At 35.7% G+C, this 27,213-nt stretch overlaps 3 protein-coding genes across 3 annotated transcripts; 2 read left to right on the plus strand and 1 right to left on the minus strand.

Moving 5' to 3' along the window:
* The first annotated feature begins 3,881 nt into the window (after window positions 1–3,881).
* Window positions 3,882–9,917, plus strand: LOC146163222 (acyl-CoA Delta(11) desaturase-like). Its single transcript, XM_083383007.1, has 7 exons — window positions 3,882–3,898; window positions 4,185–4,330; window positions 5,280–5,410; window positions 7,553–7,758; window positions 8,135–8,178; window positions 8,558–8,740; window positions 9,730–9,917. The coding sequence occupies exons 1-7, from the start codon at window positions 3,882–3,884 to the stop codon at window positions 9,915–9,917; spliced, it is 915 nt and encodes a 304-aa protein (XP_083239133.1).
* Window positions 9,918–12,044: 2,127 nt separating this feature from the next.
* Window positions 12,045–18,079, plus strand: LOC146163223 (stearoyl-CoA desaturase 5-like). Its single transcript, XM_083383009.1, has 7 exons — window positions 12,045–12,067; window positions 12,763–12,908; window positions 13,432–13,562; window positions 14,132–14,337; window positions 14,857–14,903; window positions 15,890–16,069; window positions 17,883–18,079. Exons 1-7 carry the CDS (start codon window positions 12,045–12,047, stop codon window positions 18,077–18,079), a joined length of 930 nt encoding a protein of 309 aa, XP_083239135.1.
* Window positions 18,080–19,139: 1,060 nt separating this feature from the next.
* Window positions 19,140–26,363, minus strand: LOC146163224 (2-amino-3-carboxymuconate-6-semialdehyde decarboxylase-like). The gene is made up of 10 exons (XM_083381821.1): window positions 26,307–26,363; window positions 25,774–25,818; window positions 25,559–25,655; window positions 24,839–24,956; window positions 24,136–24,304; window positions 23,689–23,782; window positions 22,810–22,886; window positions 22,010–22,201; window positions 20,969–21,064; window positions 19,140–20,002 (listed from the first exon to the last, which is right to left on the minus strand). Exons 1-10 carry the CDS (start codon window positions 26,361–26,363, stop codon window positions 19,937–19,939), a joined length of 1,011 nt encoding a protein of 336 aa, XP_083237947.1. The 3' UTR covers window positions 19,140–19,936.
* Between the last annotated feature and the right edge of the window lie 850 nt (window positions 26,364–27,213).

The following is a 27,213-nucleotide window of genomic DNA, read 5'->3' on the forward strand; positions in this document are numbered from 1 at the left end:
TTACAATTAGCTTTAATACTTTTATTTCTGTTTACGAGTACGTTGGATAGTTGCAACACTAATAGAGTTTGTAATTAATATTAAATACGTGTTGTTCAACTTATTCTAAACATATGCCGTAGTTTTGTTTATGGTTGTTTTAAACTATTTACTTATCGGTGCCGCATATTGCATAGGTTTCCGATTCGTCATTTAACAGCTTTGCCGAAAATTAATACCTTATTTTTTATTATTTTTTATTTTTTTAAGAGCACTAATAACGATCATGCAAATCTTTTTAGTAAATCAACCTAAAGTTATTATACTGTATTATTATTACAATCGTTTTCGCTATAGTCAAGAAACAGTTTTAAACTCAATGCATTTATATATACTACTTTACTGTTTTTTTGGATGTATTCGGATTTATTAAGTTATTCTTTCGATTCGTAAAACAGTTTTAGATTTTACATTGCATTTTCTTCTGTTGTACCAAATAAATATGTTGTACATTTCCACGCCCCCTAAACAAATCTGTCTGCTATCTAGCCAATGCAATCAATCGCTGTTAAATATCTTGATATATATAATAATTTTGCCGACAAAAGCCTTGTTCGTTGCACCTTGTCTTGCGTGGGGACTCGTGGTTTTGCCAAAGTTTGTCAATATAAAAATTCACTTTGGCTTGGAAATGTCACCCTTTGTCACCACGAGGGGGCAAGGGGGGCACTTGTCCCCCCTGGAATTTCAAAATGCGATTATTTTAATTGTTTATAAGTGTAAAAACTAATAATTAAGTTTAATTGTAGAGAAAGATTATGTTAAATATCCAACATATGACATATTATAAAAGGAGCTTGACAAAGTTATATGGCAACTTTTGTATTTCTATTTTTGGGAAAAATATACTTTAAACGTACAGGAAATGTTATCAATTTTCCTAAAGACGAATAGTATTTCTTTAAGTCAGTTATTGCCAACTTGTTTGGCTAAAGGCACCTTAACTGTCGATGATGAGTTGTAACTTTAAAATAAACTAATATTAAAGCAACAAACATCCACAATTCGCGCAACATAGAAAATTCCATATCTCATTGCACTCTGGCCGTAAACAAGCATTTTATTTACCAAAACCGGAATGAAAACACACGCATCTAAAATAGTTTGCGCGAAAAAAGTAAGGTTACTCTAACTAAACTATAATTTTTACTAGCAGTTAAAACCATGGTTATTGTATACCAGCGACCAGTGGGGACAAGCTATTGCTATTTTACTAATTATATAGGTGCGGCTCTTACACCATATTGTATATTTGTATTACAGCTCTTTTTAAAACAAAACTTACCTTAGATAGTAACATGGTTATGTGTGTTCCCAATTATTTAAAGATTCGAAATCACAAGTGAGAATGCCCGATATTATCGAATCGGAGCCGGTGACTGATGCCAAGTGCTAGTACCGGTGACAATTCCATCTATTGCACATCTTTGAGCTTGGTGATGACGTCATTCATCATCGGATCAAGTCGCGATGTTTTTTGTTCAAAATATTGGGTATTGTTATACCAAACGTGCGTCGGACGTCCCTAACACAAGCCACAACTGACCGTTTTCACTAGGGGTGTTCGATGCTTTAGTCCGATACCGATAGCGATAATTTGGGCGATCCGATCCGATACTGCATGACGTCATTACTAATCTCATTAAAGATAAATATGTGGTATTGAAACACTCAAGGGCAATTGTTTTTCTGGATATTAAGCCAAAAATTGCTTTTGTCTTATAACAGTCAACCACAAAACTCTATGTAAAAAAAGAAGGCGATATTGATAAAGCATTGGTCTTAAAGTCACCCTAAAACACCGAGGTACTTCCTATCACGATTATCGAAACAACACTAAGGCTACCTATCAAGACATATAGGTCGCTCAGGGTTGGCTGCAAAATTCGCTGCATATCACAACAAACATTTTCCGGCCGAAATCAGAGTCATGAGCGAACGCATATTGCCCCGCTACTCCGGCACGCTTTAAAACAGCTTTGAGCTAACAAGATTTTACGAACCGTATTTACTTACTTTCAACGTTAGTAGGGGGCGGATCTTTTTGTTATCGTGTCGAACACAAAAATGGTGGACCTCAATAAAAGGCAAGTGGACATTTATCTAAAAAAAATAAACAGTTATATACTACATTATATGAGCGTGCATATCGAAATAGAAATAATTCGTAAATTTGATAGATAAGGATTAGTTGTTCAGAATGTATTTGCTAAATTTGATTTGAAATATAAGTTTAACATGGCTAAACTTACAAGTTAGGGTTATAAAATGTGGTATATAAGCTACAAATTTTAATCTTAGTTAGCCGTATTTAACTCAGTCTAAACAAGAAATTCAGGTGACACAGTTGACAAATTGTATTTCAATCTAAAATACTTTGAAGCATAAATGGATGGAGATTAAATTAAGCGTCGAATAAAGAAGTAGCTATAGCGTTTTGTGAATGTGCCTAATGTTAAAATAAACGAAGAATTATTTGAAACGTTTACCATTTTTTCCGATATTTATTCTACGTTTAATTAGATAAAAGTTTTGTCAACGTTGCCGCTGAATTTGTTTTCTTTCGTATTGTGCAACATGTTGGTGTAATTCAGTGGTCGGCAAAATTTTTGTCGCAGCCCAAAATGTTTTTTCAAGAGCTGTTGAAGGCACACTACGTATAACAAATGGCGTCAAAGTTACGTCATAAAAAACTACCCTGAAAATATATTGCGTGTATTGCGAAAAAAATTTGGTCTCATTTAATAAAAATTTACCTCTTTGTAGCGTTTATAAGTTACACGGCGCAATATGTCAAAGTATATGTATCAAATATATGCATAGCGTCTTTTGGACTAAACCAGGGTTGGCGAACCGTTTTAACGCGCGGGTCACAAACATGGCCTTAATCCTTACAAAATGCACAAGTGGGTCATATATTTAATTCTTTGCTAATTTTATGCGAAACTCTGCTGCGTCGTTTTAAATGTCAATTTTTGGGTTCGGTTGTTTAACGTTTTTGAATGATTTCCACATTCGGATTCCCACAAATGTTAAGAAACTAAATAGTTAACAAATACTGCAGCATTTTTTATGTGGTTACAGGAGTTCAGCAGAAAGTTGCTTAGCATGGTTTATTGATTTAACCAGGGTTTTTACAACTTTTAGTCTGCGAACTCTTAATTTCCCTTATAGGATCGCCACCCTTCACGTTTTACAGCGATCAACAAAATGCTTTTAGCTTTTCTGCACGCATTTGTTGAAGTGCCGTTAATGTAGGCCTACTAGTCATCCTAAAACCCTTTTGCACGACCCCCAGGATTTGCCAGCCCCGATTTAAATAGTATATAGTACTATCTAACGAACAACTATTTGTTTTACATTTATCCTTTTATGAAAACATTTCGGTATTTCTAGAGAGACAAGTGGGTCATTGAAATCCCGCGGGACAGCGTTTCGCCATCCCTGGCCTAGACAATTTAATAAAGTATAGTTTCGGGAGGTGAGACCCTATGATGTAACAATGAAAAACTTTTTGTCACACCTTCTTAAAATACAATACAGTGAATGTATTGCTTTCACGCGGCCCACCACTACATGACAAAACTAAAACATTAAATTAGCCTTCGGCCAACTAAAAATTGCTGAAAGGCCCATTTGGGCCGCGGCCCACAGTTTGCCGACCACTGGTTTAACTAAACTTTTAATAGTTGTTTTGATTATCAGGGAAACTGCTGAGCCTTCGTGCGAAGAAGGTTCGACGAAATCGTTGGAAACCGAACTTACAAGGTACAAAGAAAATTTCTTGCGTTGAAAATTTATGGTAATCAATTAAAACTTTAAATAGGCTTTAAATAATAAGCATGGTACTTGACGTGAGGTTTGAGTCATATCTTTCATAATCCAATTGGTTGGATCTGCCTTGGTTACTATTACCTCTCAGCTTAGATTAAGCCTACTCCAAATAACAATGACGTGAATATATATTTTTTTATTACTTTGCTATGTACATGTATTTTGCCCTACTTATAGGAACTGGCGATGCCAGTGTAGGCAAAATATGTATTCCTTTAAGAAAATTGTCTGATCTTGGTTTCACTCGTTTTTCTATATAAAATACACACATTGAAAATAATTTTATTTATAAAATTGTAAATAATTTTTAGATTACGTCAAGTTACCGAGACGTACCCTCTCTTCTATCGCGAAATAGTCTGGAAGAACGTTGTCCTTCTTACAAGTCTACACATATTGGGTTTCTATGGACTCACGGTGCTGATGAACAAAGTTATGTGGAAGACAGTGTTTTTTGGTAAGCAGCCAATAGAGATTTATATCAAGTTGAAGTTCACTTTAATTTAATAATAGTAACAATCCATTTTTCGCAAAATTATGTTTTGGTTTTTGCTACAGTTGAGTTTAAATATCGATGCTCACCAAATTACTCGAGAGAAAATAAATATAGTTATTATTTAAAAAGGACTCAAAAACAGGCAACCGGTGACCCCAGAAAAGTTGCCTGTTTTTGATACATCAAAAAAGAAATACATCAAAAGGTAGAAGACTACTCCTAAAAAGAAACTTTCTTTCGTTTAGCGAGGGGTGTGTTAGTGTGTAAACAGCACGACAGCGCCGAGTAACATAAGACTAGGCTTCCGGGCGCTGCCAAGAAACTACCTCCGGTGCTTTATCCTGACTGAGCTCGGCGTGACGTGTATAAAGTTATTGTACGCCCTTTTTATAGACCTTTAATAGAATGTTTCTCAATGTTTTTTTATCAAGTTGTTTTGCTATATATAGCGGGCAAGAACGAAACGGAAAAATAGCCACAAAAGATCCTAAATCGCTCATTTTTCAAACACTGCCATTCTGGAGCATGAGGCTGTGTGGCATTTTAAAGGTATAACAGACTCCTGTTTACACTGTTAGCTTGTTTAGTTTATTCCATCACATAAGATGGCAGAGTAGAGGGAAGGAAGGGGAGTAGAGATGGCTGTTGTGGCTGACCGAGAGACATTTCGAAGAGCATATAAGCAGGCACAAGAAGAAGACGCATATAATAGAATACAATCTATTTCAGCAATCCACTCACAGGGGCATAATTAATTTGCCCACAATAGGCGGTTGGCAAATTTTCTACCGCATGCTATTTTACATCTACAATTTGCAAATGTCGGCCTCATTAGATCTCCAAAATATACCACGAATGGTTCTGCGGACTCCGCTCTAAGAAAGTTGTGAAATTAACCAATTGCTTGCAGTGTTTGTGATGATCCAGGCATCAGGGGCAGGAGTGACAGTTGGGTCTCATCGCCTGTGGTGCCACAGATCGTTCAAAGCAAGGCTTCCATTCAGGATCGTTCTTATGATGCTACAGAGCCAGGCCTATGTGGTGAGGCATCATTGTTAAAGTCAGCATTAGTAAGAATATCAAAGCCCATACAGAAGATAGGTAGCATTTTGACGGCTTCGATTACCTCACTCCGAAACGTTCAAAACGCCATCTAGCCTACGTCTGTATAGGCTTTTATATTTTTACTGCGTCTTACTACAACCTCCAGCTCCAACTATAATGCTCCATAGTCAGCATTGCGTGTGAAGTTCGTTTTTTCTTAACCTCCCACGACCCCACGTGCTATGCTGTTAGTTTTTTATCGTGACGTCGCCCTAATTGTTACATTGTCAGCATTATGTCGTCATTTCAAGAGTGAAGTCACCACAATTATGTAACCTTTTTGTTGCGTAATCTTGATTATAACAAAACTTGGTTGTAAAACCACACTTATTATAACAAATCCACACGTATCTTTGTCATGCGTATTATTAATAGCATGTCAAGCTACCGAAGTCCAATTTCATTAGTAACTATTGGTGTACAATTGGTAAACCGGCTTGATGTAAACCAGGGGTGACGAACACGTGGCCCGCAAAGGAATTTTGTGTGGCCCGCGAAGCATTCGGGTGAGGAGCCACAAGTGGCCCGCGAAGCATTCGGGTGAGGACAAGGCAGTCTTAAAGTTTCTTTGACCCGCTTCTACTCTTTGCGATGCGATATCAAAAGCTGATAGCCGAATTAAATAACGCGTATATCAGCGGTTCTAAACCCGGGGGGCGCGCCTCCCTGGCCAAGCAATTCTGGGGGGGCGCGAGCTTTACTTAATTATTTAATTTTCTTCAGTGATTTTAATGATTTCGTTTAGGTTAGGCACCACTCCTACAGATGTACAAACTCTGTTTTTTTCCCAACTTTACCTTTGAAACTGCCCAAAATTGTCGCGCCACGCACGTAATTTCCATTATCTATTTTTTTTTCTTTTTAAGTACAAATTCTCTTGGAGTGCCATTGCATATTTTCTGTCTATACGTTATACATATATCATCGAATAAATAACGGCCCTATTTAATTTCAGTTTTGCTAACTAATAGATAAATGATAAAGTTATCCTTTTCGAACTATTTTTGTTCCATATTTTATATATGATAACAGGCTAGTAACAGGGGGACTCTTTTTTGCGCAAATCTATAACGTTCTTTATAATATTGCCGTTGTATTGTGTGTCGTCACATCTTTTAAAAAACAAGAACGTAATGTTTAATATTTGCGCTTAACTTTTTTGCGCTCCACATCACAGCCTTACAACTTGTGGAGTCAATTTCCTTACAACACGTTTTTTAAAATCAGCTCGATAAAAATCAATGTGTCGAGCACAGCAATTTGTTGTGTGCCTAATGCTAAAATCCTCCTATTTTGCAATTTAGCCAATTCAATGAAATCAAACCCCAATTTTTTCGCGCTTCGCGCGACCAGCAATACGCTTAACTATTTTCATATTGTCTCACTGATATTAATCATAAAATGCCGAATTGCTTTTCGTATGGGGAATAGATAAATTACAAAAGGGGGCGCGGCTAAAAAAAGGTTAAGAACCACTGGCGTATATCATGCAGGGATCGTAGAAACTGTTCTGTAAATCCATACAGTAACCATCAATTCAGAATTCAACTGTTTATTCATTGTTGTGAAATAAAATATACTAAAAACGCTTACTCAGCGGTAACTGACAAAGTGGCCCGCGACAGCAAATAGGTTCGTCACCCCTGATATAAACCTTGGCAAAAAAACATATTGCACTTGCAGTTCAGATTGTATTCCAGTGCCAACCCCCCCCCCAAAGACCTTTGGTGTGGAATGCAAAACCACACCAGTAATGTCATTTGGCGCGAAAAATTGTCCCAAATTTAAACTACGAAAGGGTCGTTTTGCGCTTATATATATCGTCCAATTTTGGCGTAGAATTTCATCCGAAAAAAATTTTAAAGCGAGCTTTTGGCGGACACAAATTATGGAATACAGTCAGGCTTGCGCTAATGCGGTTGCAGCAATTTTTCATTATAACACCACTGTATATATGGCCTTACCAACTTGTTATATTATTTGTGGCATTACTTAATTGTGGTCCTAATATTGATCGAGACATACCCCTAACCTTATACAGCAGAACATAATCTTATGATGACTTTGACCACCGTGCAGACGCCGATAGTGACCTGGGTACGCGACCACCGAACTCACCACAAGTACTCAGACACAGTGGCTGACCCACACAACGCCAGTCACGGTTTCTTCTATTCGCACGTGGGATGGCTCTTCGTGAGAAAACACCCAGAGGTCACCGCCAAGGGCAAGATGATTGACTTAAGCGACATCTACAACGACCCGGTGGTCATGTTCCAGAAGAGGTCAGTCTTTGTGAAGCAAATGATTCAAAAGAACTCATGTGTGTAAAAATATTTTTTTTTTAAAAGAAAATAATCGAAACGTTTGAAAAACAAGGAATAACAGCAGAATAGTCCAGCAAAGCTAGCAGGCCCAATTAAGATCAGACACTAGGTGAATTCATTCGAATCAAGATATTTTGACGATGCCTTTGACGGAGAAATATATATATATATAACATCTATAAATAGAGTCTGGCCTGAATATTCTGCTGTTACTGATCAGAAATTGAAGTCGACATAGTTTGATGCCTGGGATATTATTGTGTATTTGTTAGCTTTAGGTGATTCACGCCACTATTAGTTCGTGACTTTGTTGACATTTATATTTTTACTGCAGACATTACCTCAAGTTGGTGGTCGTGATGTGGGCCCTACAAACAGGTGGGTTTCATTTTTAGAAACGAATTAGGCGCGCTATATGTTTTAAATTGTTAAGCTGTGCGAGGGTCTACTGGGGAGATATCGGGCAAAGTTTTATGTGGTTTAAATTAATAGGGAGCTACAAGTCCAGTGGAATTTAGTAACTTTTATTTTGGTTAAAAAAAAACAATTTAGCATTTTACAACCGTTCATGTTTGTTGCATTTTCAAAATTAATCAAACAAAACTATAGTCCAAAAAAACTAGTCATTGTCAATTCGCCTTTCTATTGTTAAGTGCTAGTCATTTTGTAAAACTTAGTAGCCTATTTGTAAAACAGTTCTTAATTCTTACACCTCATTTTGTGACACCTTTATCATGTTATAAAACCAAATCATCAGCAATTCCCCTTCTTTGGGGAGAAGACCTTTTCTATTCTTTCATCATCAACTTCTTCCGCTTCTGTTACGTGGTCCATTGCATTTGGGCTGTGAACAGCGCTGCTCATCTCTGGGGAATGAAGGATTACGACAAGAACATTAAACCAGCAAACAACGTATGGGTGGTCGCTCCTGGCCTCTCAGGTATGCCTGTCCAGTGTTGTAATGACTTTGATTTGGCTTTAGAGTACTGAGGTAATTGTTTTCAAAGAACTTGACTTGACTTTAGTCATTTCAGGAAATTTTTTTGACTTGAATCTTTTAGACAAATGACTTAACTTCGACATAAGGTATTTAGTCAAATTGATACGGTTGAAATTAAGTGTTTTCGTTTAACATTCTGTAAAATTGGGTTATTCGCAGTGGCGTAGCCAGCCGAAAATTTTGGGGGGGGGGGCCAAAAAGTTGGAATGTTTTGTTTAGCTCTTAGCATTGTATCAACTGCCGTAACGTACACAAGTAACAATGCTAGCAAACCGTTTCGAGCAGCAACTGACTTGAGTGTTAACGCAATACTCAAAAAACAGTCAATGAGCAAAAACTGTCTGAAAGTAGTAAAACTACATTAATGTATAGTAAATGTTATATTAAGTACATCGTTTGTGACGTAACAATGCATGACAATTGAAAGTGTGGCATGCCTGTGATCAAATGTTGTGGTACTGCTCACAAATGCTACAAAAAAAAATTATTAAGAGCAAAATATTTATAAATTTTGGGGGGGCCATGGCCCCTCAGCCCCCCCCCTGGCTACGCCTATGGTTATTCGTCTAATTTTTGGCAAGTAGATAACTAGTAAAGATATTATTCATATTTTTTACCAATTTTAAAAAGTTTATCGTTTTATTTTGATATAAATGACTTGACTTGCTTTAATTATGAATGTGCCCTGCTACCTTATAGCTGAAATTTAAGGGTACAGTAGTATAATAATACTGTCAAGGCATTTTAATAAACTCTTTAGCCTGGTTGTTTAAGGTCAGGGACAAGAAATAATAAAAATACTGTTAGGATGAGTTATCAGTCATTCTTTAACCATTACTTTTTTGTTGATAAAAAGCTTTGGTTTGAAATACAGATTTTTGTTTTGGTTCAATTTAAAATCAAATAATTTACTTATTATTACGTCACAGGCGAGGGCTACCACAACTTCCACCACACGTTCCCGTACGATTATCAGATGAACGAGTTCTCAACAGGAATCAACTTTCCAGCGCACATCATAAAGTTTATGTCCTACATCGGACAGGCCTATGACCTCCGCCAGGCGTCGCCAGAGAGCATTCAGGCTCGCAAAGAGAAAACGGGAATTTACAGTTAAACTGGAAATCCAATCTATTCTTATATTGAAACATTTGTAATGATTTATTAAGCTTGCTAACCTTATTCAATAGGACTCAGTGCAATGCTTGTAATAATTAAAATTTTCATTAGGTTTCTGGAAAGAGCAATAAGTTATTCGTAATGAAATATCTAAAATAGTTTACAAAAAGCAAAACAAATTTCTCAAATCCTTTTTTTAGATCTAGTAGGAATTATGTTCATTGTGAGTTTGCGATGGTTTTGTTAATTGTGTATCAGCGCTCATTAAATGGATTCCTGTGATAAAAATGTTTGCGCAAAAGCCTCCAAAGCTACTAGAGGTGTTTATTTTAGAGAGAGCATTTTCCAACAATTTTCTAATATTTACATTACCTCAAGATAAAAATGTAGACCTCAACCGATTCTAAAACTTATTTTTACTAAAGTAAACGTCTTCTATAAGGCCAGCTAGTTTTGTTTTTAAATTGTTCAGACCTTTATTATTTTATATTACTAAAAAGAAGCTTTTCCGGGGCCTACTGACACAAAACATATGCTATAAACCTTGCACGCCATATGTGATTAGGATATTAGTAGTAATATTGTATCATTTAAAGTGGTTTCCAATCCTAAAATAACAGTTTGAGTTGTTCAGAAGTGTATATTGATGCTCACATTATTTCTGTTGTTTGTTATAAATATTTGGAAAAAGTTTGTCAAATATATTAACTCCAGTCACTCGCTATTGTTGCGTCGAATGTACATTTACACATATCCAGGAGTAACAAGTACAAGCGTCGAAAACGCAGTACGTTTGAAAGTAATCAAGATGTGTCCACAAGTAATTGTGATAAAAAATCACTGTAAAAGTGGGGAGGGTAGTTAATTTCGTTGTTTTATTCGTTTAATGTTAGTAGTAAGCTTTCTTTCTAGTCGTAACCGAACTGCAGGAATAGGTAAAAGACTCACGATTGTGTAGCCAATCTAGGCGTTTTAAAGGTCATCTGTGTACCAAGAAAAAATAAACCCACAGATAAAAGAAACAAAACACAACGTACAAAAATGCTATTTTTAAAAGCAAACACCTCTGGCAGCCTTAACCATAGTGGTGAAGGTGAGCCGATAGGTGCGGAACGACCAAATTTGCTCGCCTCGCCAATACGCGTTTGGCATCGTTGAATGCAGTGGTGAAAGCGGAACATTTTTTTTACCGGCACGATGAAAACTTGTTCTACAAATACGCATGAACAACTTTCAGAGATGACGTCACAAAAATACGTCATAATGGGACGTCCAAAACAAATCTTAGGTAACCTGAGGTTATCGTTCGATGTAGCGCGCAAATATACAACTGAAACATTAGTTTAAATAGATTAGAAGAAAATAGCGGTATATCTTAATTTAATCTTAATTTAAATGCTTTTAAGGACATGGCGGGTTGGCCTAGCAACAAAAATAAAAAAAAATTAATTGTTTTAGCGAAACGCCAATACGATTTACTTTTATCGCTAGTTGAATGCATTTAGACCAAGATTCTAGCTCAGGTTCGAACAATAACGTACGATTTTTATTTCTAGACATGTTTATGCGTTCAGGTAAAAATATTATTTCACTTTGACCCCTGGGTGACCTTGAAATTACACAAGAAACAGCAGGTGTTGGTTGAACAGGCCGTTAAGTTACACAGAACGATTCTTTCCAATAAGTTTGTCGCCAGGTTTCCTGCAGACCTTTAAACGTTTTTGGAAATGTGTGTTCTTTCCTAATATCCAGTGCACCTTCTGGTAATCATAGTTCACTTTAGATAATTCCAAGGTCTTTATAGCGCTAACGTTAACTAGAATCGCTATTAAAACAACTCGTCTGGCGAACTCTATATAAACTCCCGTCCGACATCTACTTAACAGTCTGTGCCACTTTGAGCCGGCGGTAAAATGACTTAAAGTTCTGCCGGTTTAAAAGACTTTGTATCTTGAAAGTACAAAAAATAAAGTTTTGTTTATAGTAGTAATTGAATAATTGTGATAGAATCCACTAAAATATTTTAACTAATCAATAAATTACATAGGCAAACGTTGTATTTGTTCTTCATACAAGGTTTAGGTGGAAATATAGTTTTTTCGAAATTGTAATCCGCAAAGCCAACATGGGAAAAGCAGCTGTTGCCACGTAAGTATTTTTTAGGCAAAAATAGACAAAAGCTGTGTTTAAAAATTAAATTTTCTAAAAGTGTCAATTTAATTTGGTTTTAGACGACTTTTTGAAAGCATTTAGCACTTTCTTTAATTTATGGCTATTCCATTGCAAAGCAATGCAAAAAAAAAAGAGAAAAAAAAATTTTTTTAGTGGGAGGACAATCAATTTTTTTCAAAATTTTAGCCCAAATCTGAATTTTCAAATTGACGTAGCACGGTCAATACTGAACCAAACGTGCTCAGATTTGTTTTGTGGGGTTTTTAGACGCAACCTAACAATTCCAGGGGGTCCCCACTGAAATTTTGACAAAAAAGTGTTTTTTTGAACAACCCTAATATATATATATAACATATTTTAACATCTATAAATATAGTCTGGCCTGAATATTCTGCTGTTACTGATCAGAAATTGAAGTCGACATAGTTTGATGCCTGGGATATTATTGTGTATTTGTTAGCTTTAGGTGATTCACGCCACTATTAGTTCGTGACTTTGTTGACATTTATATTTTTACTGCAGACATTACCTCAAGTTATTTTTACTGCAGACATTACCTCAAGTTTCTTTACAATACCACGGCGCTCGAAATCTGAACGCTGTTTCAAACTTTTAGTTTTTTATAGATTTCAATTTCAATGTTGCAAAACGCACTAATTATTTCGATATAGAAAGAAAGCCAAAGAAGAGAAGCCAGTGCCTGATGTGAAGCAGGACATCGTGTGGCTCAATGTAGTCTCGCACATAATACTGCATGCGCTCAGCTTATATGCAATCACCTTAATCCCGTACGTCAACCGAAAGACGCTAGCCTGGAGTAAGTGGTTGTGTATTTATTGGGGATTCGGTATGTCCGATAGTATTGGAGAACAGCCGATACCCGATGACAAGTGGTAGTATCGATACTTATGCGATACTAACGTGTATCGGCGCCGATCGGATGCTAAATTAATATACGTATTTCAAACATGATTTATCACCAAATGCTGTAATTACTACCATAAAAGGTATATTCTCAAAAATGGACAACTGATGGTCGTATAATCCAAATGGAGTTTGCCAAATAATCAAATCTATAGAGAAACAATAACCCGCGATGGTATATCAAGTACATCGCGGTTTATGTAATTATTGTACGTTTATCATGATTCATATGATCATTACAGGTATATCACGATTCATATGATCATTACAGGTATATTACGATTCATATGACCATTACAGGTATATTACAATTCATATTATTATTACAGGTTTATCACGATTCATATGATCATTACAGGTTTATCATGATTCTTATGATTACTACAGGTTTATCATGATTCATATGATCTTTACAGGTGTGGGATGCTACCTGATGTCGGCGCTCGGTATCACGGCGGGAGTGCACCGTCTCTGGTCGCACAGAGCTTACAAAGCAAAATTGCCGCTTCGTATACTTTTGGCCGTGTTCAACTCAATGTCATTCGAGGTGGGAAATATGAAATGAGATTCTTTTTCTAGATACTCGGTTTTGATAAGCAATGAGTACCGCGTTACAACGCATTGAGTCCTGGGTTAACTGTTGTAGCGCCATTTTTATTGCAATTAAAAGTTTCCTCTTTGCTACTGGTATCAGGCTACGGAGTCGGCGTCGCGACTTGAGTACGCATACCCGAGTACTGAGTCCGACGTACTGTAAAGGTGGAATGGCATATGGTGGAACTTTTTCCAACCATGTATTGTGCTGAATAAACAACTTATTTTAGTTAAGTACATGGGTAAAATACAGGCTTAGGAAACTTAATTACTAACATCACCTATTAGTACGTCTTTATATATAATATGTTTGGTACTCATGCATAGTTTGAACACTAGTGTTTTAATTACGTAAATGGGTGAAATACAGGGGGTGGAATAGTAGCCAAACTCGGGACCCAACGAAATTTCACATTTGGCCGGAGTCGGGCTCGGGTTATTTTTAACCGACTCTGCAAGCCTGCCCGCAACAATTAACAACCCACATGTTCGCATGGTGAAGATTAATTGATTGTCTTGCAGATGTCCATTTTTGAGTGGGCTCGTGACCACCGCACCCACCACAAGTACTCGGACACAGTGGCTGACCCACACAACGCAAATAGGGGGTTCTTTTATTGTCACATCGGTTGGTTGCTGGTGCGAAAACGGCCAGAGGTCATCGAGAAGGGCAAAGGGATTGACCTTACTGACCTCTATGAAGATCCGGTGGTCATGTTCCAGAAAAGGTGAGTAATTCATTTTGAAAAGATAAATAAACTTTAAATTATAGGCCACAATATACGGGCTCAAGCAAAACAAATTCAGTGCATTCGATAAAAGAGACTTATTGATTTTTTATCGGTTTTGTATTTCCTTTCTTTGGCACTTTTTAAAAAACATTAACTCTTTTAGGGTGAAGGAAATCATTTTTTTAAATATTAACCGTGGTTTACAAACAAAATATGTTTTCCTTTCTATATTCTTTCTTTTTGATTTTCGTTTTTTATCCTGTTAACCAGTTCAAGATTTATTTTCCATTAGTGGTACGCCTTCCTGTTTTCCAAACAGTGCTTTGAATTCAGCAAACCATAAATAACGATTTATGTTACAACCCTTAATCTTGGGCGGAACATTTATTAAACCAAGAAGTTCGCCGAAAGGCTGATCGTCGATTTTGAGCTGGTGTTGTATAATTTTTTTGAGCTGGTGTTGTATAAGAAAATTGGCTATATAGTAAAATAAATCTTTATTTTTGTAATTTTCAGACACTACGCCGCCAGCGTTATCCTGTTTTGCTTCGGTATTCCAACAGGTATGATGAATTGTCTGTTTTACATTTTCTCACAGCAATAAACCAGCAAATTTTCTAAAAGCATTTAATAAAAAGCGGCCATTGGGACATTTTCTTTAACGAATGTCCAATAAAAAAGTAATTCTATTGCTCCTTGTGGAAAACAATCGCTCGGCGCACATTAGTGAAACACTGTTTAATCTAAAAGTGTTTTTAAATACCGCAATTAGCAGAACAAGGCGATAAGGTCATTTGTATGCCTTGTTAGATAACAGCAAGCGCCGTGCATTTATAGCGTTATATTTGCAGAGACACGCCAGCAGCGAGATGTTTGACGATATGCGAGCCACGTTTGCTGACCTCCGCTTTATTTTAGTTGCTTTTACTCGAACTCGATAATACGACGAGAAAACACATGAGTTATGTTTCCCACCACTGTTTAAACGACACACATCACACGCCTACTGTTACTATGTACTTTGTTGTCGAAAACCAACATCAACAGTCGGTTGGCCGCAATGCATACTGTGGTTAACCGAATGCTGATTCGTCAAACTCTATTGTCATATGAGACCCTTCTTACAATACTCGGTGAATGAAAATAAAAACAACAATTATACTTTTAAGGATTTGCCAAAACTATTTAATCGCGTATCCCTCGCTCCCCTCTAAGCCTGCGTAGCTCCGTCGTTGAGCGACGTTCCCGGTATAACCAAATTCGTGAGTTGGAACCTCACTATAGGCTAGTTATTTTGAAGCCCGGCCCTGCTTGTCTTGTAATCCTGATCAGGCTGGTTGATTTCAATAAGCGTTTTCGATGGAATCGGTGTATAGAGGCATGGCACAACCTATTTAACCCGTATACTTATCTTATTCCGCAGCAAAATGCTACCTACTTCTGTATAGGCTTTAAAATTATAACTACGATTGAAAAGTGATTACCGATTTTAAGTTGCTCTTTGTCAAAGTTTTACCCAATGGCCACAATACGTGCTTTTATTACCCAGCGTTGCCGCTTCTCTGGGGCGAGGATCCCACATATTCCTTCCTCATGTGTCTTCTCCGCATCTGCACAGTGCTCAACTTCACCTGGCTTGTCAACAGCGCAGCCCACTTCTGGGGAAACAAGCCCTACGACCTGGAAATGAGGCCGTCTGAAAACATATTCGTAGCACTTGTGGCAACAGGTGAGGCTTCGTATTGTCAAGTGCAGTTTTCGATTAAAACAGTTTTGTCGACGGGCCGACTATAATCCAATCAGTTCGAAGTAATATCAAGAAATATTTAAATATATTTTTATATGAACGAAGATCTGTTTATAAAATTTTAACAGAGATATATTCCAAACGTGTAAGGTGCTACCTACTTGTGTATTGGCTTGGTATTCTTGCTTAGTCTCACTGCAACATCCAACCATTATGCTCTAAAATCAGTTTCAATCGTCTCTTTTTACGTCTCTCTGCTGGATCAGGCCGCTCATGTGCCTCAAACGATATTGTTATTGTTCACAAAGCAGTAGTGATACGAATTGAAGTTGAAGTGTTGCTTTCCGAGTTAAATAAGTCGACAATTAGTTTTGCTTGTTAAGGTAAAATGTCGGAATGCGAGGTAAAAACTACAGCCGGAGGTAAAGGTATCGTTTATTGCGACAAATTTTTTTTCGCTATCCAAAGCACAAATGTAACTTTTCGCAGAAAAGCGTAGCTTTTAAAATAAAAATGTCGCTATTTATACGGAAATACTCATTGCCTTAGGTCAGGGGTGTCCAACAAGCGACACGCGTGCCAAATGTGGCACGCGACCTAATGAAAAATGGCACGAAAGCCCTCCCCCCAAAATACTAAAATTGTTATTTAGCCAATTGACAAAAAGCTCAATTTGTTACTTAGCCAATTGTCAGAAAATACTAAGTTTGTTATACAGCCAATTGCCATTGTTTGTTCACAATATAAAACAATTGCGGCAATCACGACATCCAACAATTACTTTTGATATACTAACAAGGCTGTCACTCATAGGGATATTACCCTACGGTAGGGTATTTTCGCCTAAAGTAGGGGGTAGGGAATACCTACGGGGAAAAGTGTACTTTGTTGGGGAAAGTAGGGTATTTTCGTAAAAAATAAAATTCTGTGGTTTAGATACGTGCAATGGAGTTGTTCGTCAAATAACATTACATTATACAACTTGTTATTGATTTTTCTTGTTGGTTTTCGGCGCTGGTCTTAGTCTTACCACAACGTGAAAATATTTTACTGGAGAAGAAGTCACTAGCCGTTTACCGAACTTTAAATTTCAAACTTTGGATACCAGCTCATTCTTCTAAAATAAATAATTAAAGAAAATAACTTAGAAATGTGAAGTACGGCAGGGGGTTGGCAAATTGCCTCTTCCGATGTTGATTTTTAGCCCACTTACGTCAATAGGGCGTTATAGGGCCCCCAGATCAACCCGCCACAACGTAGGGAAAACGTAGGGTAAAATTGGCAAGTGTGATAGAGAAAAATTAAAATTTAGAGTGACAGCCCTGTATAGTAATATTATACTATGTGAAGGCTAGCATTCACATAATATTATATAGCTTGGTGTGAGGAAACAAAGGTCAGCTCACCGAGAGACACTTTGATGTAGTGATGCGCAGTTCTACTAGACAGTTTTTTTTTCAAGTTTAAATAAACGCTTTTATTTTTGGTAAAAAATCGCTTTTATGATTAAAAAGAACTGGTTCGGTTACAAAACTTTGGCACCGGAAGAAGTTATAAGATAAAAAATTGGCACGCCGGCATGTTTGAGTTGGACACCCCTGCCTTAAGTGAAAGTGTCGCTTTGCGAGGGACAAGTGTCTCTACTTGTGATAAATTTGTCTCTACTGAAGTAGAAGTGTCGCTGCGAAGGTTAAAGTATTGCTTCCCAGGCAAAAGTGTCGCTACTTGTAATAATTTTGTCGCTACTAAACCTAAAGTGTCGCTCCCGACAGTAAAAGTGGCGCTTTACTTGCAGGCGAGGGCTTCCACAACTTCCATCACTCTTTCCCGCAAGATTACTCGTCAAGCGAGTGGGGCTACAAATACAACTTCTCAACTGCCTTCATCGACCTCATGGCATTGATCGGACTTGCCAGCGATCGTCGTTCAGTGTCGAAAGAGATGATTCTTGCAAGGAAGAAGCGAACCGGAGAACTCATGCATGACGAGTGATTCAAGGCGGAACGGAAGAAAACTTGTACACAGTAACTTTTGGGACATTTTTATGGATGAAATGGCAGCTAGAATCGCGTATTTTTGTACATATCGCGGTCGGAGTTTCAAGCGTTTTGAATTATGAATAAAGTTGTATGGCAAACTCCTGACAAAATGAAATCTAGCTGTTTAATTGTTGTTTTTCTAACTTTAGAAGTAGTATTCAAAACAATCACGCAAAACGTGGAACGAATTTCAAAGCCCAAATAAGGTAACATATTTAAACTTTTCGAAATACCACTTTTATTTTTTATATGGGTAAGAATACCAGTAGTTTCTCCAACATGTAAATAAACGCTTAAAGATTTATTCAAACCGTCAAAATAGGCTGACTACTTTTGTACAGACTTTGATATTCGCTTTAGCCATTGATGATCAATGTTCAACCTTTAGAATTGTGCTGCTTTAACTAAATTAATTTCTTCATCCTAATTTTGCATTACGAAACATTAGCGCTGTTTATAAGTTCATTTTTCAACCGTATTCTGCAATGCCGAAAAATGCAGTTTTGTTATAATATATAAGGTGCAATTGAAAAAAGATGTGCTGGTTCTGACACCTATTCTGCATGTTTACAAGGTTGAGAACAAAATATCTTTGTAGGAATTACTATACAAACAAAATGGTGCCGGCGACGTTTATTAAAATGAATTGCACAAACGACAATTGATTGCTTTTATGTTATGGTTAATGGTCATCATGTACGAAGCGTTTTGGTAATTTAGGCAAAAATGTGCACAAACTTAACTTTTTAGATGAGCTAAAAATATATTTAACGACAGCCTGACTTATTAAACATCACCCAATACATAACACGAATAAGAAAAACGCATGATTCGATCGTAAAATAACTCATTCGATCAAAACACTTTGATCTAGCACTCGCTAACAAATTATAAAACCTTAGTGCCCATCTATAAACTAATAAACACTGTAATTATTATTTAATTGTTATATTCCGTCTTAGGTAAATTCACGTTAAAAAAATTATTGTAGCGGTTCAACGCAGTATAGAGCATAATAATTGTGTATGTTAGATTGAAAGCAACAAGCAACAAAAAATACCTATGCAAAAAACTGCCTTTAAGGTGTTTATGGTTGATAAGCTGTTTTGAAAACTTAAAAATGTAAACAAAGTTTACCATACGCGCATACGTTAGAAAACGCATTGCACTTAAATTTTTAAAAACACTTACTGTAAAAAAACATACATTTAAAAAAATCCGAGTTGTTACTAAGGCACAAGCATTTTGAAGATTTTGAACAGTGCCTTTTTATTCAAAAATTGTGAAGAAACTTCTATTTTACAAAAAAATGCACCACAATTAAGTGGCCTTTGGTTATTTTCTAAAACCGGCAAAAGTATTTTTTTTTAATTTCTTACTATCCCACCTTACAATAAAAAACATGGGTGCACAATGAACGGATCTGTAATGCAGTATAATAATGAAATTAAAAAAGAGTCAATTAAATTGCCATCCTCTTGATAAAAACGTTTCGATAAGGTAAACTGTATTATCTTCAGTTAATTTGACTGAAATATATTCAAACCTCACCTACAAAAGGTGGAACGCAATTCTTATCGTTTTGGGTCTAATTGTTTCAGTCACAATAACTGATGAATATACAAGTGCGTATCAAAACGTCTTTATCAAGAGGGTGTAGATTTACTCCCTTTTTTGATTTAAGAATTATTATAAAAAATTACAATTGCGTGAAAAAAATGTTTTTGCTCCTGTACCAAATAACTAAGCCTCAACCAATCTGACTTGCATAATGCAGAAAAGCTAAACTAAAACAAATAGCGACGATTCTTTAAGTTTTAAACTGGTCTTCGCTTAGGCCAAGAAATCGTAAGGCGTTGGTGGAGAAAATCTTTTGCTGCGAAGAAAACACGAAAATGTAGGGCTCGAGGCCTTTTCAAAAGAAGCTTGGTCAATTAATGTTCAAAAGTGTCGCATAATAACCACTTAGATCAGTAGCCACAAAATGTATGTCAAAGATTTGCGATAAAGCGTTAGCTTGTGTAGAGCATATGACTTGAAGGGGTGAATTAAAAGACAAAGATATACGATTCGACCTTCAATACATTGTATTCAATTGTGCTATTTGTATTATTTTCATTACATTTGTTTTAACGTTTTGTTTTAAAGTTTAGTTTTTGGAAAGATTGTAGAGTAGGAAAACAACATTTGGACTAATAAAGATATTTTTTATAAGTTTTATTTTTATTGTAATAGTTCTAAGTTAACTATGCGAAAACCGATTACCGCCAGGTGTCGCACGATAACCGCAAAGTTGCGATTTTTATGTTGGTTCTCTTTTAATTTATGGAAAACATTTCAACAAATCCAAATACATTGGTGCCTTAATTACCAATTTAAAATGCACCAGTAACCTGTACATTATGGTCAAGGTTAAGTCAATACAAATCAATCGAAATTTTTGCATATATTTTTCTAAAAATGATTTCAAATACCGAATAAACAGTGTGGCTGGAAAGCAGAAAATCCTTATTTAATCGTTTTTTCTATGTTAACTATTTACAGTTTTTAATAAGACTTTAGTAAGACTGAATAAAAGAAAAAAAAAAAAACATGATCTATCTAGCCCTTATGATGTCGCCTTTTGACCAACGATTACGGCTTACGTATCAATAATGCACCGAAAGCCAAGGCAGACTCACCGAATCAGTCGATCAATGACTACTCTGATTGTACTTCTCGCCTGCCTTGCTTGCAACATAGATCGACAGATTCGCTAAGTTTTGGACGGCTTTCGGTGTTTTAATGAGACTGCTAATATCTTTAAGAATAATTAAAAAAGTTATTCTACCCGATTTCTCACCTTTACGTGAGCGTCAAGAGAGGAAGATTCGACGAGTTTTCCGGGATGACTTTCGCCGAGTACAAACGGATAGTCCGATCCGATCATAACGTTGTCCTAATCACACAAAAAAGAGTTTCTCCATGTAAATGAAACAATGACTTATTTAGCAATTAGGGCAAATCAATGAAACAAAAACTTAAAATATTTTTCATTAAGTAAAAATTTTGTTTTACAGACAAATATTATCACGTCGCTCCGGTCAATAAAATTGGAATATATTACATGCTTAGGAAAATGATTTTGCACGGCAGAAACAACGTAAAAAAATCCCGTAGTCGTTGAATTACAAACTATTCACCCTCAGGTCCCTGGTTTAAATCCGGGCTTTTTTAATCTCATCATCAAAGAGCAGTGTATACTTGGTTTTTGTCAGAGCAGATTGTAACCCTGATTGCACAGGTAAAGTAGGCAGAAAAAGATGGATTGCCAACTGCACAAATGTAGCCAATATTTTGACGACCAGCAAAAATTTATCGCGGAACGGCTGTTAAGAACTACCGGTGGTAGAATTACACAACCGGATAATTCTAGTTTTTTAATTTAGGGCTAATTCTAATCTTATTTGAGAATTTCTGGTGTGCTTAATTCAAGTTCTCATCTAATTCGGATTTTACCATCACGAAACAAAGAAATTGAATTGATGGGAACGATTAGGTAGGTAAATTTTATAGCCCTAAATGTATGCGCTATGCTAAAGCGTACATCAATAATATTCACAGGAATATTTGCCATTTACATTCCTTTGGGAATAACTTGCGATTTAAACTAAATTAGTTGTGAATTATTTAATGCAATTCCAGTTGAAATTCTGTTTTTTTTTTCAAAAATTCTGCAATTCTAATTCTAATATAATAAATATTTGAGAAAACGTAAAGAATCTAATTCCAATTGTAATCTAATTCGGGGAAATAAAAAAGTAAAACACTTCATTTAAATTCTATTCTAATTTTGAAAAGGTAAAATAAATAAGTCCGGACAGGTATAAGGCCATTTTCCCACCTCGCCAATAACATCCACCAGCAGTTTAAGCGCCCTCTCATCGTGCACAAGCGAGTCAGTAAAGAACTTTCCCAGCTGAGCCATGGGTGGTACTTTGGTGTCGGTGGCACAAAGGTCAGGCCTCGTGTCGAATCCGTGCTGGAGTCGGCCAACCGTGTAAGGGAAAGCCCCGCCGCCGTGAGCAAAACAAATCTGCGGCAAAAATTACAACTTTGGTGGAATTCTCGATTAAAAATATACACGTGCTTTTTAGGTGAAAAAATATTTGTAGAGTAATTAGTTTTACTGCTTTTCCAAAATTTAAGAATTTAATTTGTTTGATTTCGGCTTATAACACACTTAACAAACTAAAAAAAGGAGTAAGATTTTAGGTTCATCACGCATAAGGTACAGGTACATTGGTATATGGATATCTGCGACAAAAACTACTTTAAGTTTCAATTTTTTCAAGCAAAATGGCTGGTCGTTTTAGTTATACGTAGACTGAATATCAATGCTTAAAAGAGATAAAGAAAAATAATTTCTATGTTTAAATTCTTCCTATAATCTTCACATTATAAAACATTTGGAATTAACAGTGTATAAATCAACTGTGTTTTTTCATGTTTATGTATCCGGCGCCTAAATCTTTTGATCCGTTACCCAAAGTAAATGACATGTTTCTTACATTGTCAGTAATCTATACAGGGGGGGGGGGGTGCTTTTATAAAAAAAGCTATTTTGATAAATAGGTAGTTTGTTTACTATAAGTAAGAGTATAATGTATCATATATATCTAATGCAAGAGACAGATGACTCACCTTAAGGTTTGGGTATTTTTCCAGCACCCCTCCAAACAGAATACTCTGAATTGCAAGTGTGGTTTCCATGGGCATCCCTGCATAACAAAAAATCATCTTTTTTAATAAATGATAAGCTAAATTTAAAACTTTTTATTTCAAAATATTGTTCAACACTGCTACCATGAAATAATTTTGAAAAACTACACCTACATATGTAAACACCTCCTAACTTTAAAATTAAAATTATTGTCCAATTACAATAAAAAATACTCAAAAGTTAACCTACAATAAAAAAATACTTACAAGTTGAGTAATAGTAATATCCTTACACCCTAACTTTTTATAATAAAAAAATCTGTCAATATTTGTTAACTCATTTAATTGTTGGTAAGGTATCAGTATTACAGTCATATTAGGTAACAAAGTATTTCATTAAACAGCTTGTCAAGTTGTCTGGGGCCACGATACAACTAGTTTGTTGTAAATCAGTGCTTTTATACCTTTTTTACTCTGCAAAGAACCTAATGACTAACAACAAAGCATAACAGCCAAGATTTTGGCAACAGCCATCAAAACATAGATAAGTTTGAATTTAATAAATAAGGCCCTTGGATTCCAAAGGATTGGCAAACACTGTTTGAGATATTTAAATTTTATATATTGTACTTACATATCATTTGGTATAAAGCGTAGCACCGGTCTGGGAGAAACTTAAGGTGTTATACTAGTACACAAAAAAATTCAGTGATCAGCATGTCATGGAAAAACTACATCAAGTAATACATTGGACTGAACATTTTCAACACGTTTGTAACACTATTTCTGGTCCTGCACTGAATTACATGTCTATGGAGTTAACAGGTGTAAGTCGTAAGTTCAAACACTTTACTAACTTACCTATGAGCCATGGGGCCCAAAACTTTGACATTCTGCCTTTTAATTCCATGTCCCAAGGATGAACAAAAACCGAGCAGTTGATTTCCTCAGCAGTCTGTAAACAAATGTGTGGTTAGAAAAAGCACACTAAAAAAATTATATAAGGTTATGGAATTATAAACCAGTTCACTCAAATACGAAAAAGTGAATAAATCAAACAGAGATAAATTATTAGAAAAACTGCATTGTTTACCAAATTTATATTTTCCAAATTTTATTTAAATTTGACAATTTAGTGGAAAAACTTATCACTACACAGCCACACTATGCACGGATCTGAAATTGATTATCAAAATCACAAATTTGTTACACTACTTATAAACAGTAAATTCAAGCAGAGCAACCGATAAATTAAAAAGTGAGATGACACTAAGATTTAGCAACATTTCAATTTGGAAAATGCCCTACCTTCCAAAAAACGTCAAGCTCCTTTGCATCGAGGTTCCAATCGTTGATATGTGAGCCAATCTGGATGCCAGGAAACTTGAGTTCATTCACACAGCGACGCATTTCTTTTACGGCCAACTCTGGCGCCTGCATTGGCACGGTGCCAAGACCTACAAACCTTGTCGGGTACCTGTAATGTTTTCATATTATGTGTTAAGTTAACTTGTGAGAATGTTTTATACACTATCGGTACATTCTAACTCGTAAAAGTGTTAGGTTGGTAAAGATTCCAGCCTTTTCATGTGACATACGAGCACATTCAAAATGCAAATTAAAATTTTGCGTAAACTTATACCAAATATTAACAAAGTCACAGGTAAAAACATTACATACTAAAAGTCTTAATAAATCAAAACTGTTATTTTGCAAAAGTTTTTTATGACATGGTTATTCCTATTTTAATTTGGAAATGCAAAAACTCATCAAATGATAATATACCTACTTAATACTAAGTACAAAAGATTTATATAAATCTCAAATTTATTTTATTAAAAAAAGGTTAAATATAAAAAAAGCAATCTTCCACAAATATCTTATTTCTGTTTTTATTTGCAATTGTTCCATAATCCATTTACTAATACTAATAAGTGCAAAATTGTTTGAAAGCTTGTAGACATGCCCAATGTTGTTGATTAAGGCTTATATAAGTTATATATGGTCCTACTTGTTAACTGTAGCTGCCATATCATCATTGAGTATCTGACACAAGTCCAATGTATCTTCTGGCTTGGCCCAATAACTAAACATCACTGGCACAGTTGAAAGGGCCTGAATACTCACTCCTGAAACCAAATTTAGCAATTATAAACACAAGTATACAAATGCAGTGATCAGATATAAGTATGTTATTGGTTCTTACTTTTTTTTTAAGTGTTATACCAATGGTGTTTTTGTGTTGGGATCTAGTATTTTGGATTATTTTCAAAGGCATTTAGTTAAGTGTTATGATAAAAAAATATTTTTTTGAAACATTGTGCTTTTGAGTAACTTCTGTGCAAATATGCAGCTCAAGTTTGGTCCTCAACTTTTTGTGTGCACATTGCTAAAGTTAGCAGAAAATATAGTTGGGGAAAATGGGCTAATGTTCCACCCCTGTATACACAATAAACACTTACTGGAAGCATAGGATAGCATAAACTTCAAATAACTAAACAAAAAAACATAAACTCTAAATAACCAAGCCCCAAGAACTTCCAAACCCCTTCCTCCTTACAACTGCTTTGGCTCAAACAAAATATTTTTAATCTTTGCAATTTTTATGTTAAAATATGTAACTCAACTAGTCTTTACTGAACTGCATGACAAACAAATGAGTTTTATTTTCAGTATTGCAAAGCAATTGGTAGTATAAACATACAAAAATATAAACTATTAAAAAGTCAACCTGTTTTATCCATATCTCGGATTCTGGCCTCTGGATCAAAAGTGTTTTGTTCGACATCGCGAAAATGTTGGCCATCTTTTCGCAGTTCTATGTTTCCCTGATGCGACAAAAACGCAAAAATTAATAAATTATTCTTTGTTGTTATTTTGAACAGACAGAAAAAACAAGACAATGGTTCTACATTTAAAAACAAAAAAAATTCATTGAATACTTACATCACATTTCGGACACATTGTAAGAAATCCACTGTATCCATATTTCTTTAAACAAAAAACATCAGTTTAGCAAAGGCATTTTATGTTAAATGAGTACTAACAAAGTAACCCATCACCAGATACATTTATCTAATCAGTAAATTCAAACAAAATTCTTTAAAAAATATTTGGTGTGCACCTGCCACAGAATGCTGACTGGTGTTGGCTGTTGGGTTGTGTTGGCAAATTTGCCTTTTTTATTGTTTAAATTTACTTTATTCAATACATATTATGACATTAGTGGGAACAACATAAACGTTATATATATTAATAACTAATTAATGATTTGCCACATGTAACATAATTAACGTTTTGGACCAAAACGTGACTTCAGGGGCACAGTTGCTGCACACGCATGTGTGTGTATCTTTCATTCCCATATCTAACTAACTGTAGTTAATTAGCAGCACGAAATGCTGTATAAAAAAACAGAAGTGTGTTTCCAAAAATCTGAAACGTTACTTAGAGCGATAATTTTGTTAGAGCTTACTAACCTTGTCCAGATCTGGCCAGGCTTTAGGAAGTATGTGGTTGTGAATGTCAATTTTCATATTTTAATCCAGGCTAAACTTTAAGCAGCGCGTTAAAACAATCTGCTGCAAATTTCGCCTGAACGCTTTAACAAGACCATTATGATCACGTGACGGAAAAAGAGGTGTGTCAAGATTACGCCCCTATTCCAAGAACACGCCCCAAATCGAACAAGCACATAGCACATAGTGCCGCATGCCAACTTTCTTCAAGGCAGCTTATATTTATTTTTTCCAGCCACTTATTTGTGAGTTTGTAACGACTGGCAGTTTTATTCTTAAGATCATTATACTTTATACTCAAATATACTTGAATCGTTGCCATCGTGATGTCTGTGAACTGCAATGACATCAGTCATTGTTTTTAAATGACTTGCATTGACTTAAATCATTTGACTAAACTAGCTTAATTGAACTCAGAGCATTTACACAAATGACGTGACTTAAATGAACATATGTAAAATGTTAACTTGCTATTTCTTTTTTTTTTTATATGTTTCTGTGCGAAATGTTGCTCGGAAACCAACTTTTTACGCAACTATTTTTGATGCAAACGACGTAACTGTTGTTTACTTGTTATGGCAATAGCTTGAACTTGACTTGGGTAATTTAACTAACAACTTTTTATCTTGATTTGTAATTTGCTGAAAACGACCCGACTTAAATTTTTATTTTAGAAAAAATGATGTTCCTTTGCAAATGATTCCTCTTGGACTTAAGTCAGTTACGACTTGTTACCTTACTGGATAATCTTTATTTTAATGTAAATATGGGAAACACGTTTTGCACAGACGCGTAAACGCAGATGTAGAATAAGTTGTAACCAGGGTTGAAACTAGAATAATTATCTTACTGTAACATTTTTTTATTT

Source organism: Ascidiella aspersa, chromosome 2 (assembly GCF_963924565.1).
Source record: "Ascidiella aspersa chromosome 2, kaAscAspe10.2, whole genome shotgun sequence".
NCBI lineage: Eukaryota > Metazoa > Chordata > Ascidiacea > Phlebobranchia > Ascidiidae > Ascidiella > Ascidiella aspersa.

Bases quoted from the DNA above. Each gene is read 5' to 3' on its own strand.
- LOC146163222 (XM_083383007.1), top strand. The intron at 5,411-7,552 runs GTGAGGCATCAT...ACCACCGTGCAG, and splicing joins TACAGAGCCAGGCCTATGTG to ACGCCGATAGTGACCTGGGT. The intron at 8,741-9,729 runs GTATGCCTGTCC...ATTACGTCACAG, and splicing joins GGTCGCTCCTGGCCTCTCAG to GCGAGGGCTACCACAACTTC.
- LOC146163223 (XM_083383009.1), top strand. From the start codon at position 12,045: ATGGGAAAAGCAGCTGTTGCCAC. The intron at 12,068-12,762 runs GTAAGTATTTTT...ATTTCGATATAG, and splicing joins GGAAAAGCAGCTGTTGCCAC to AAAGAAAGCCAAAGAAGAGA. The intron at 13,563-14,131 runs GTGGGAAATATG...ATTGTCTTGCAG, and splicing joins TCAACTCAATGTCATTCGAG to ATGTCCATTTTTGAGTGGGC.
- LOC146163224 (XM_083381821.1), bottom strand. From the start codon at position 26,363: ATGAAAATTGACATTCACAACCACATACTTCCTAAAGCCTGGCCAGAT. The intron at 25,656-25,773 runs GTAAGTATTCAA...TTGTCGCATCAG, and splicing joins CAATGTGTCCGAAATGTGAT to GGAAACATAGAACTGCGAAA. The intron at 22,202-22,809 runs GTGAGTCATCTG...TTTTTGCCGCAG, and splicing joins AAAAATACCCAAACCTTAAG to ATTTGTTTTGCTCACGGCGG.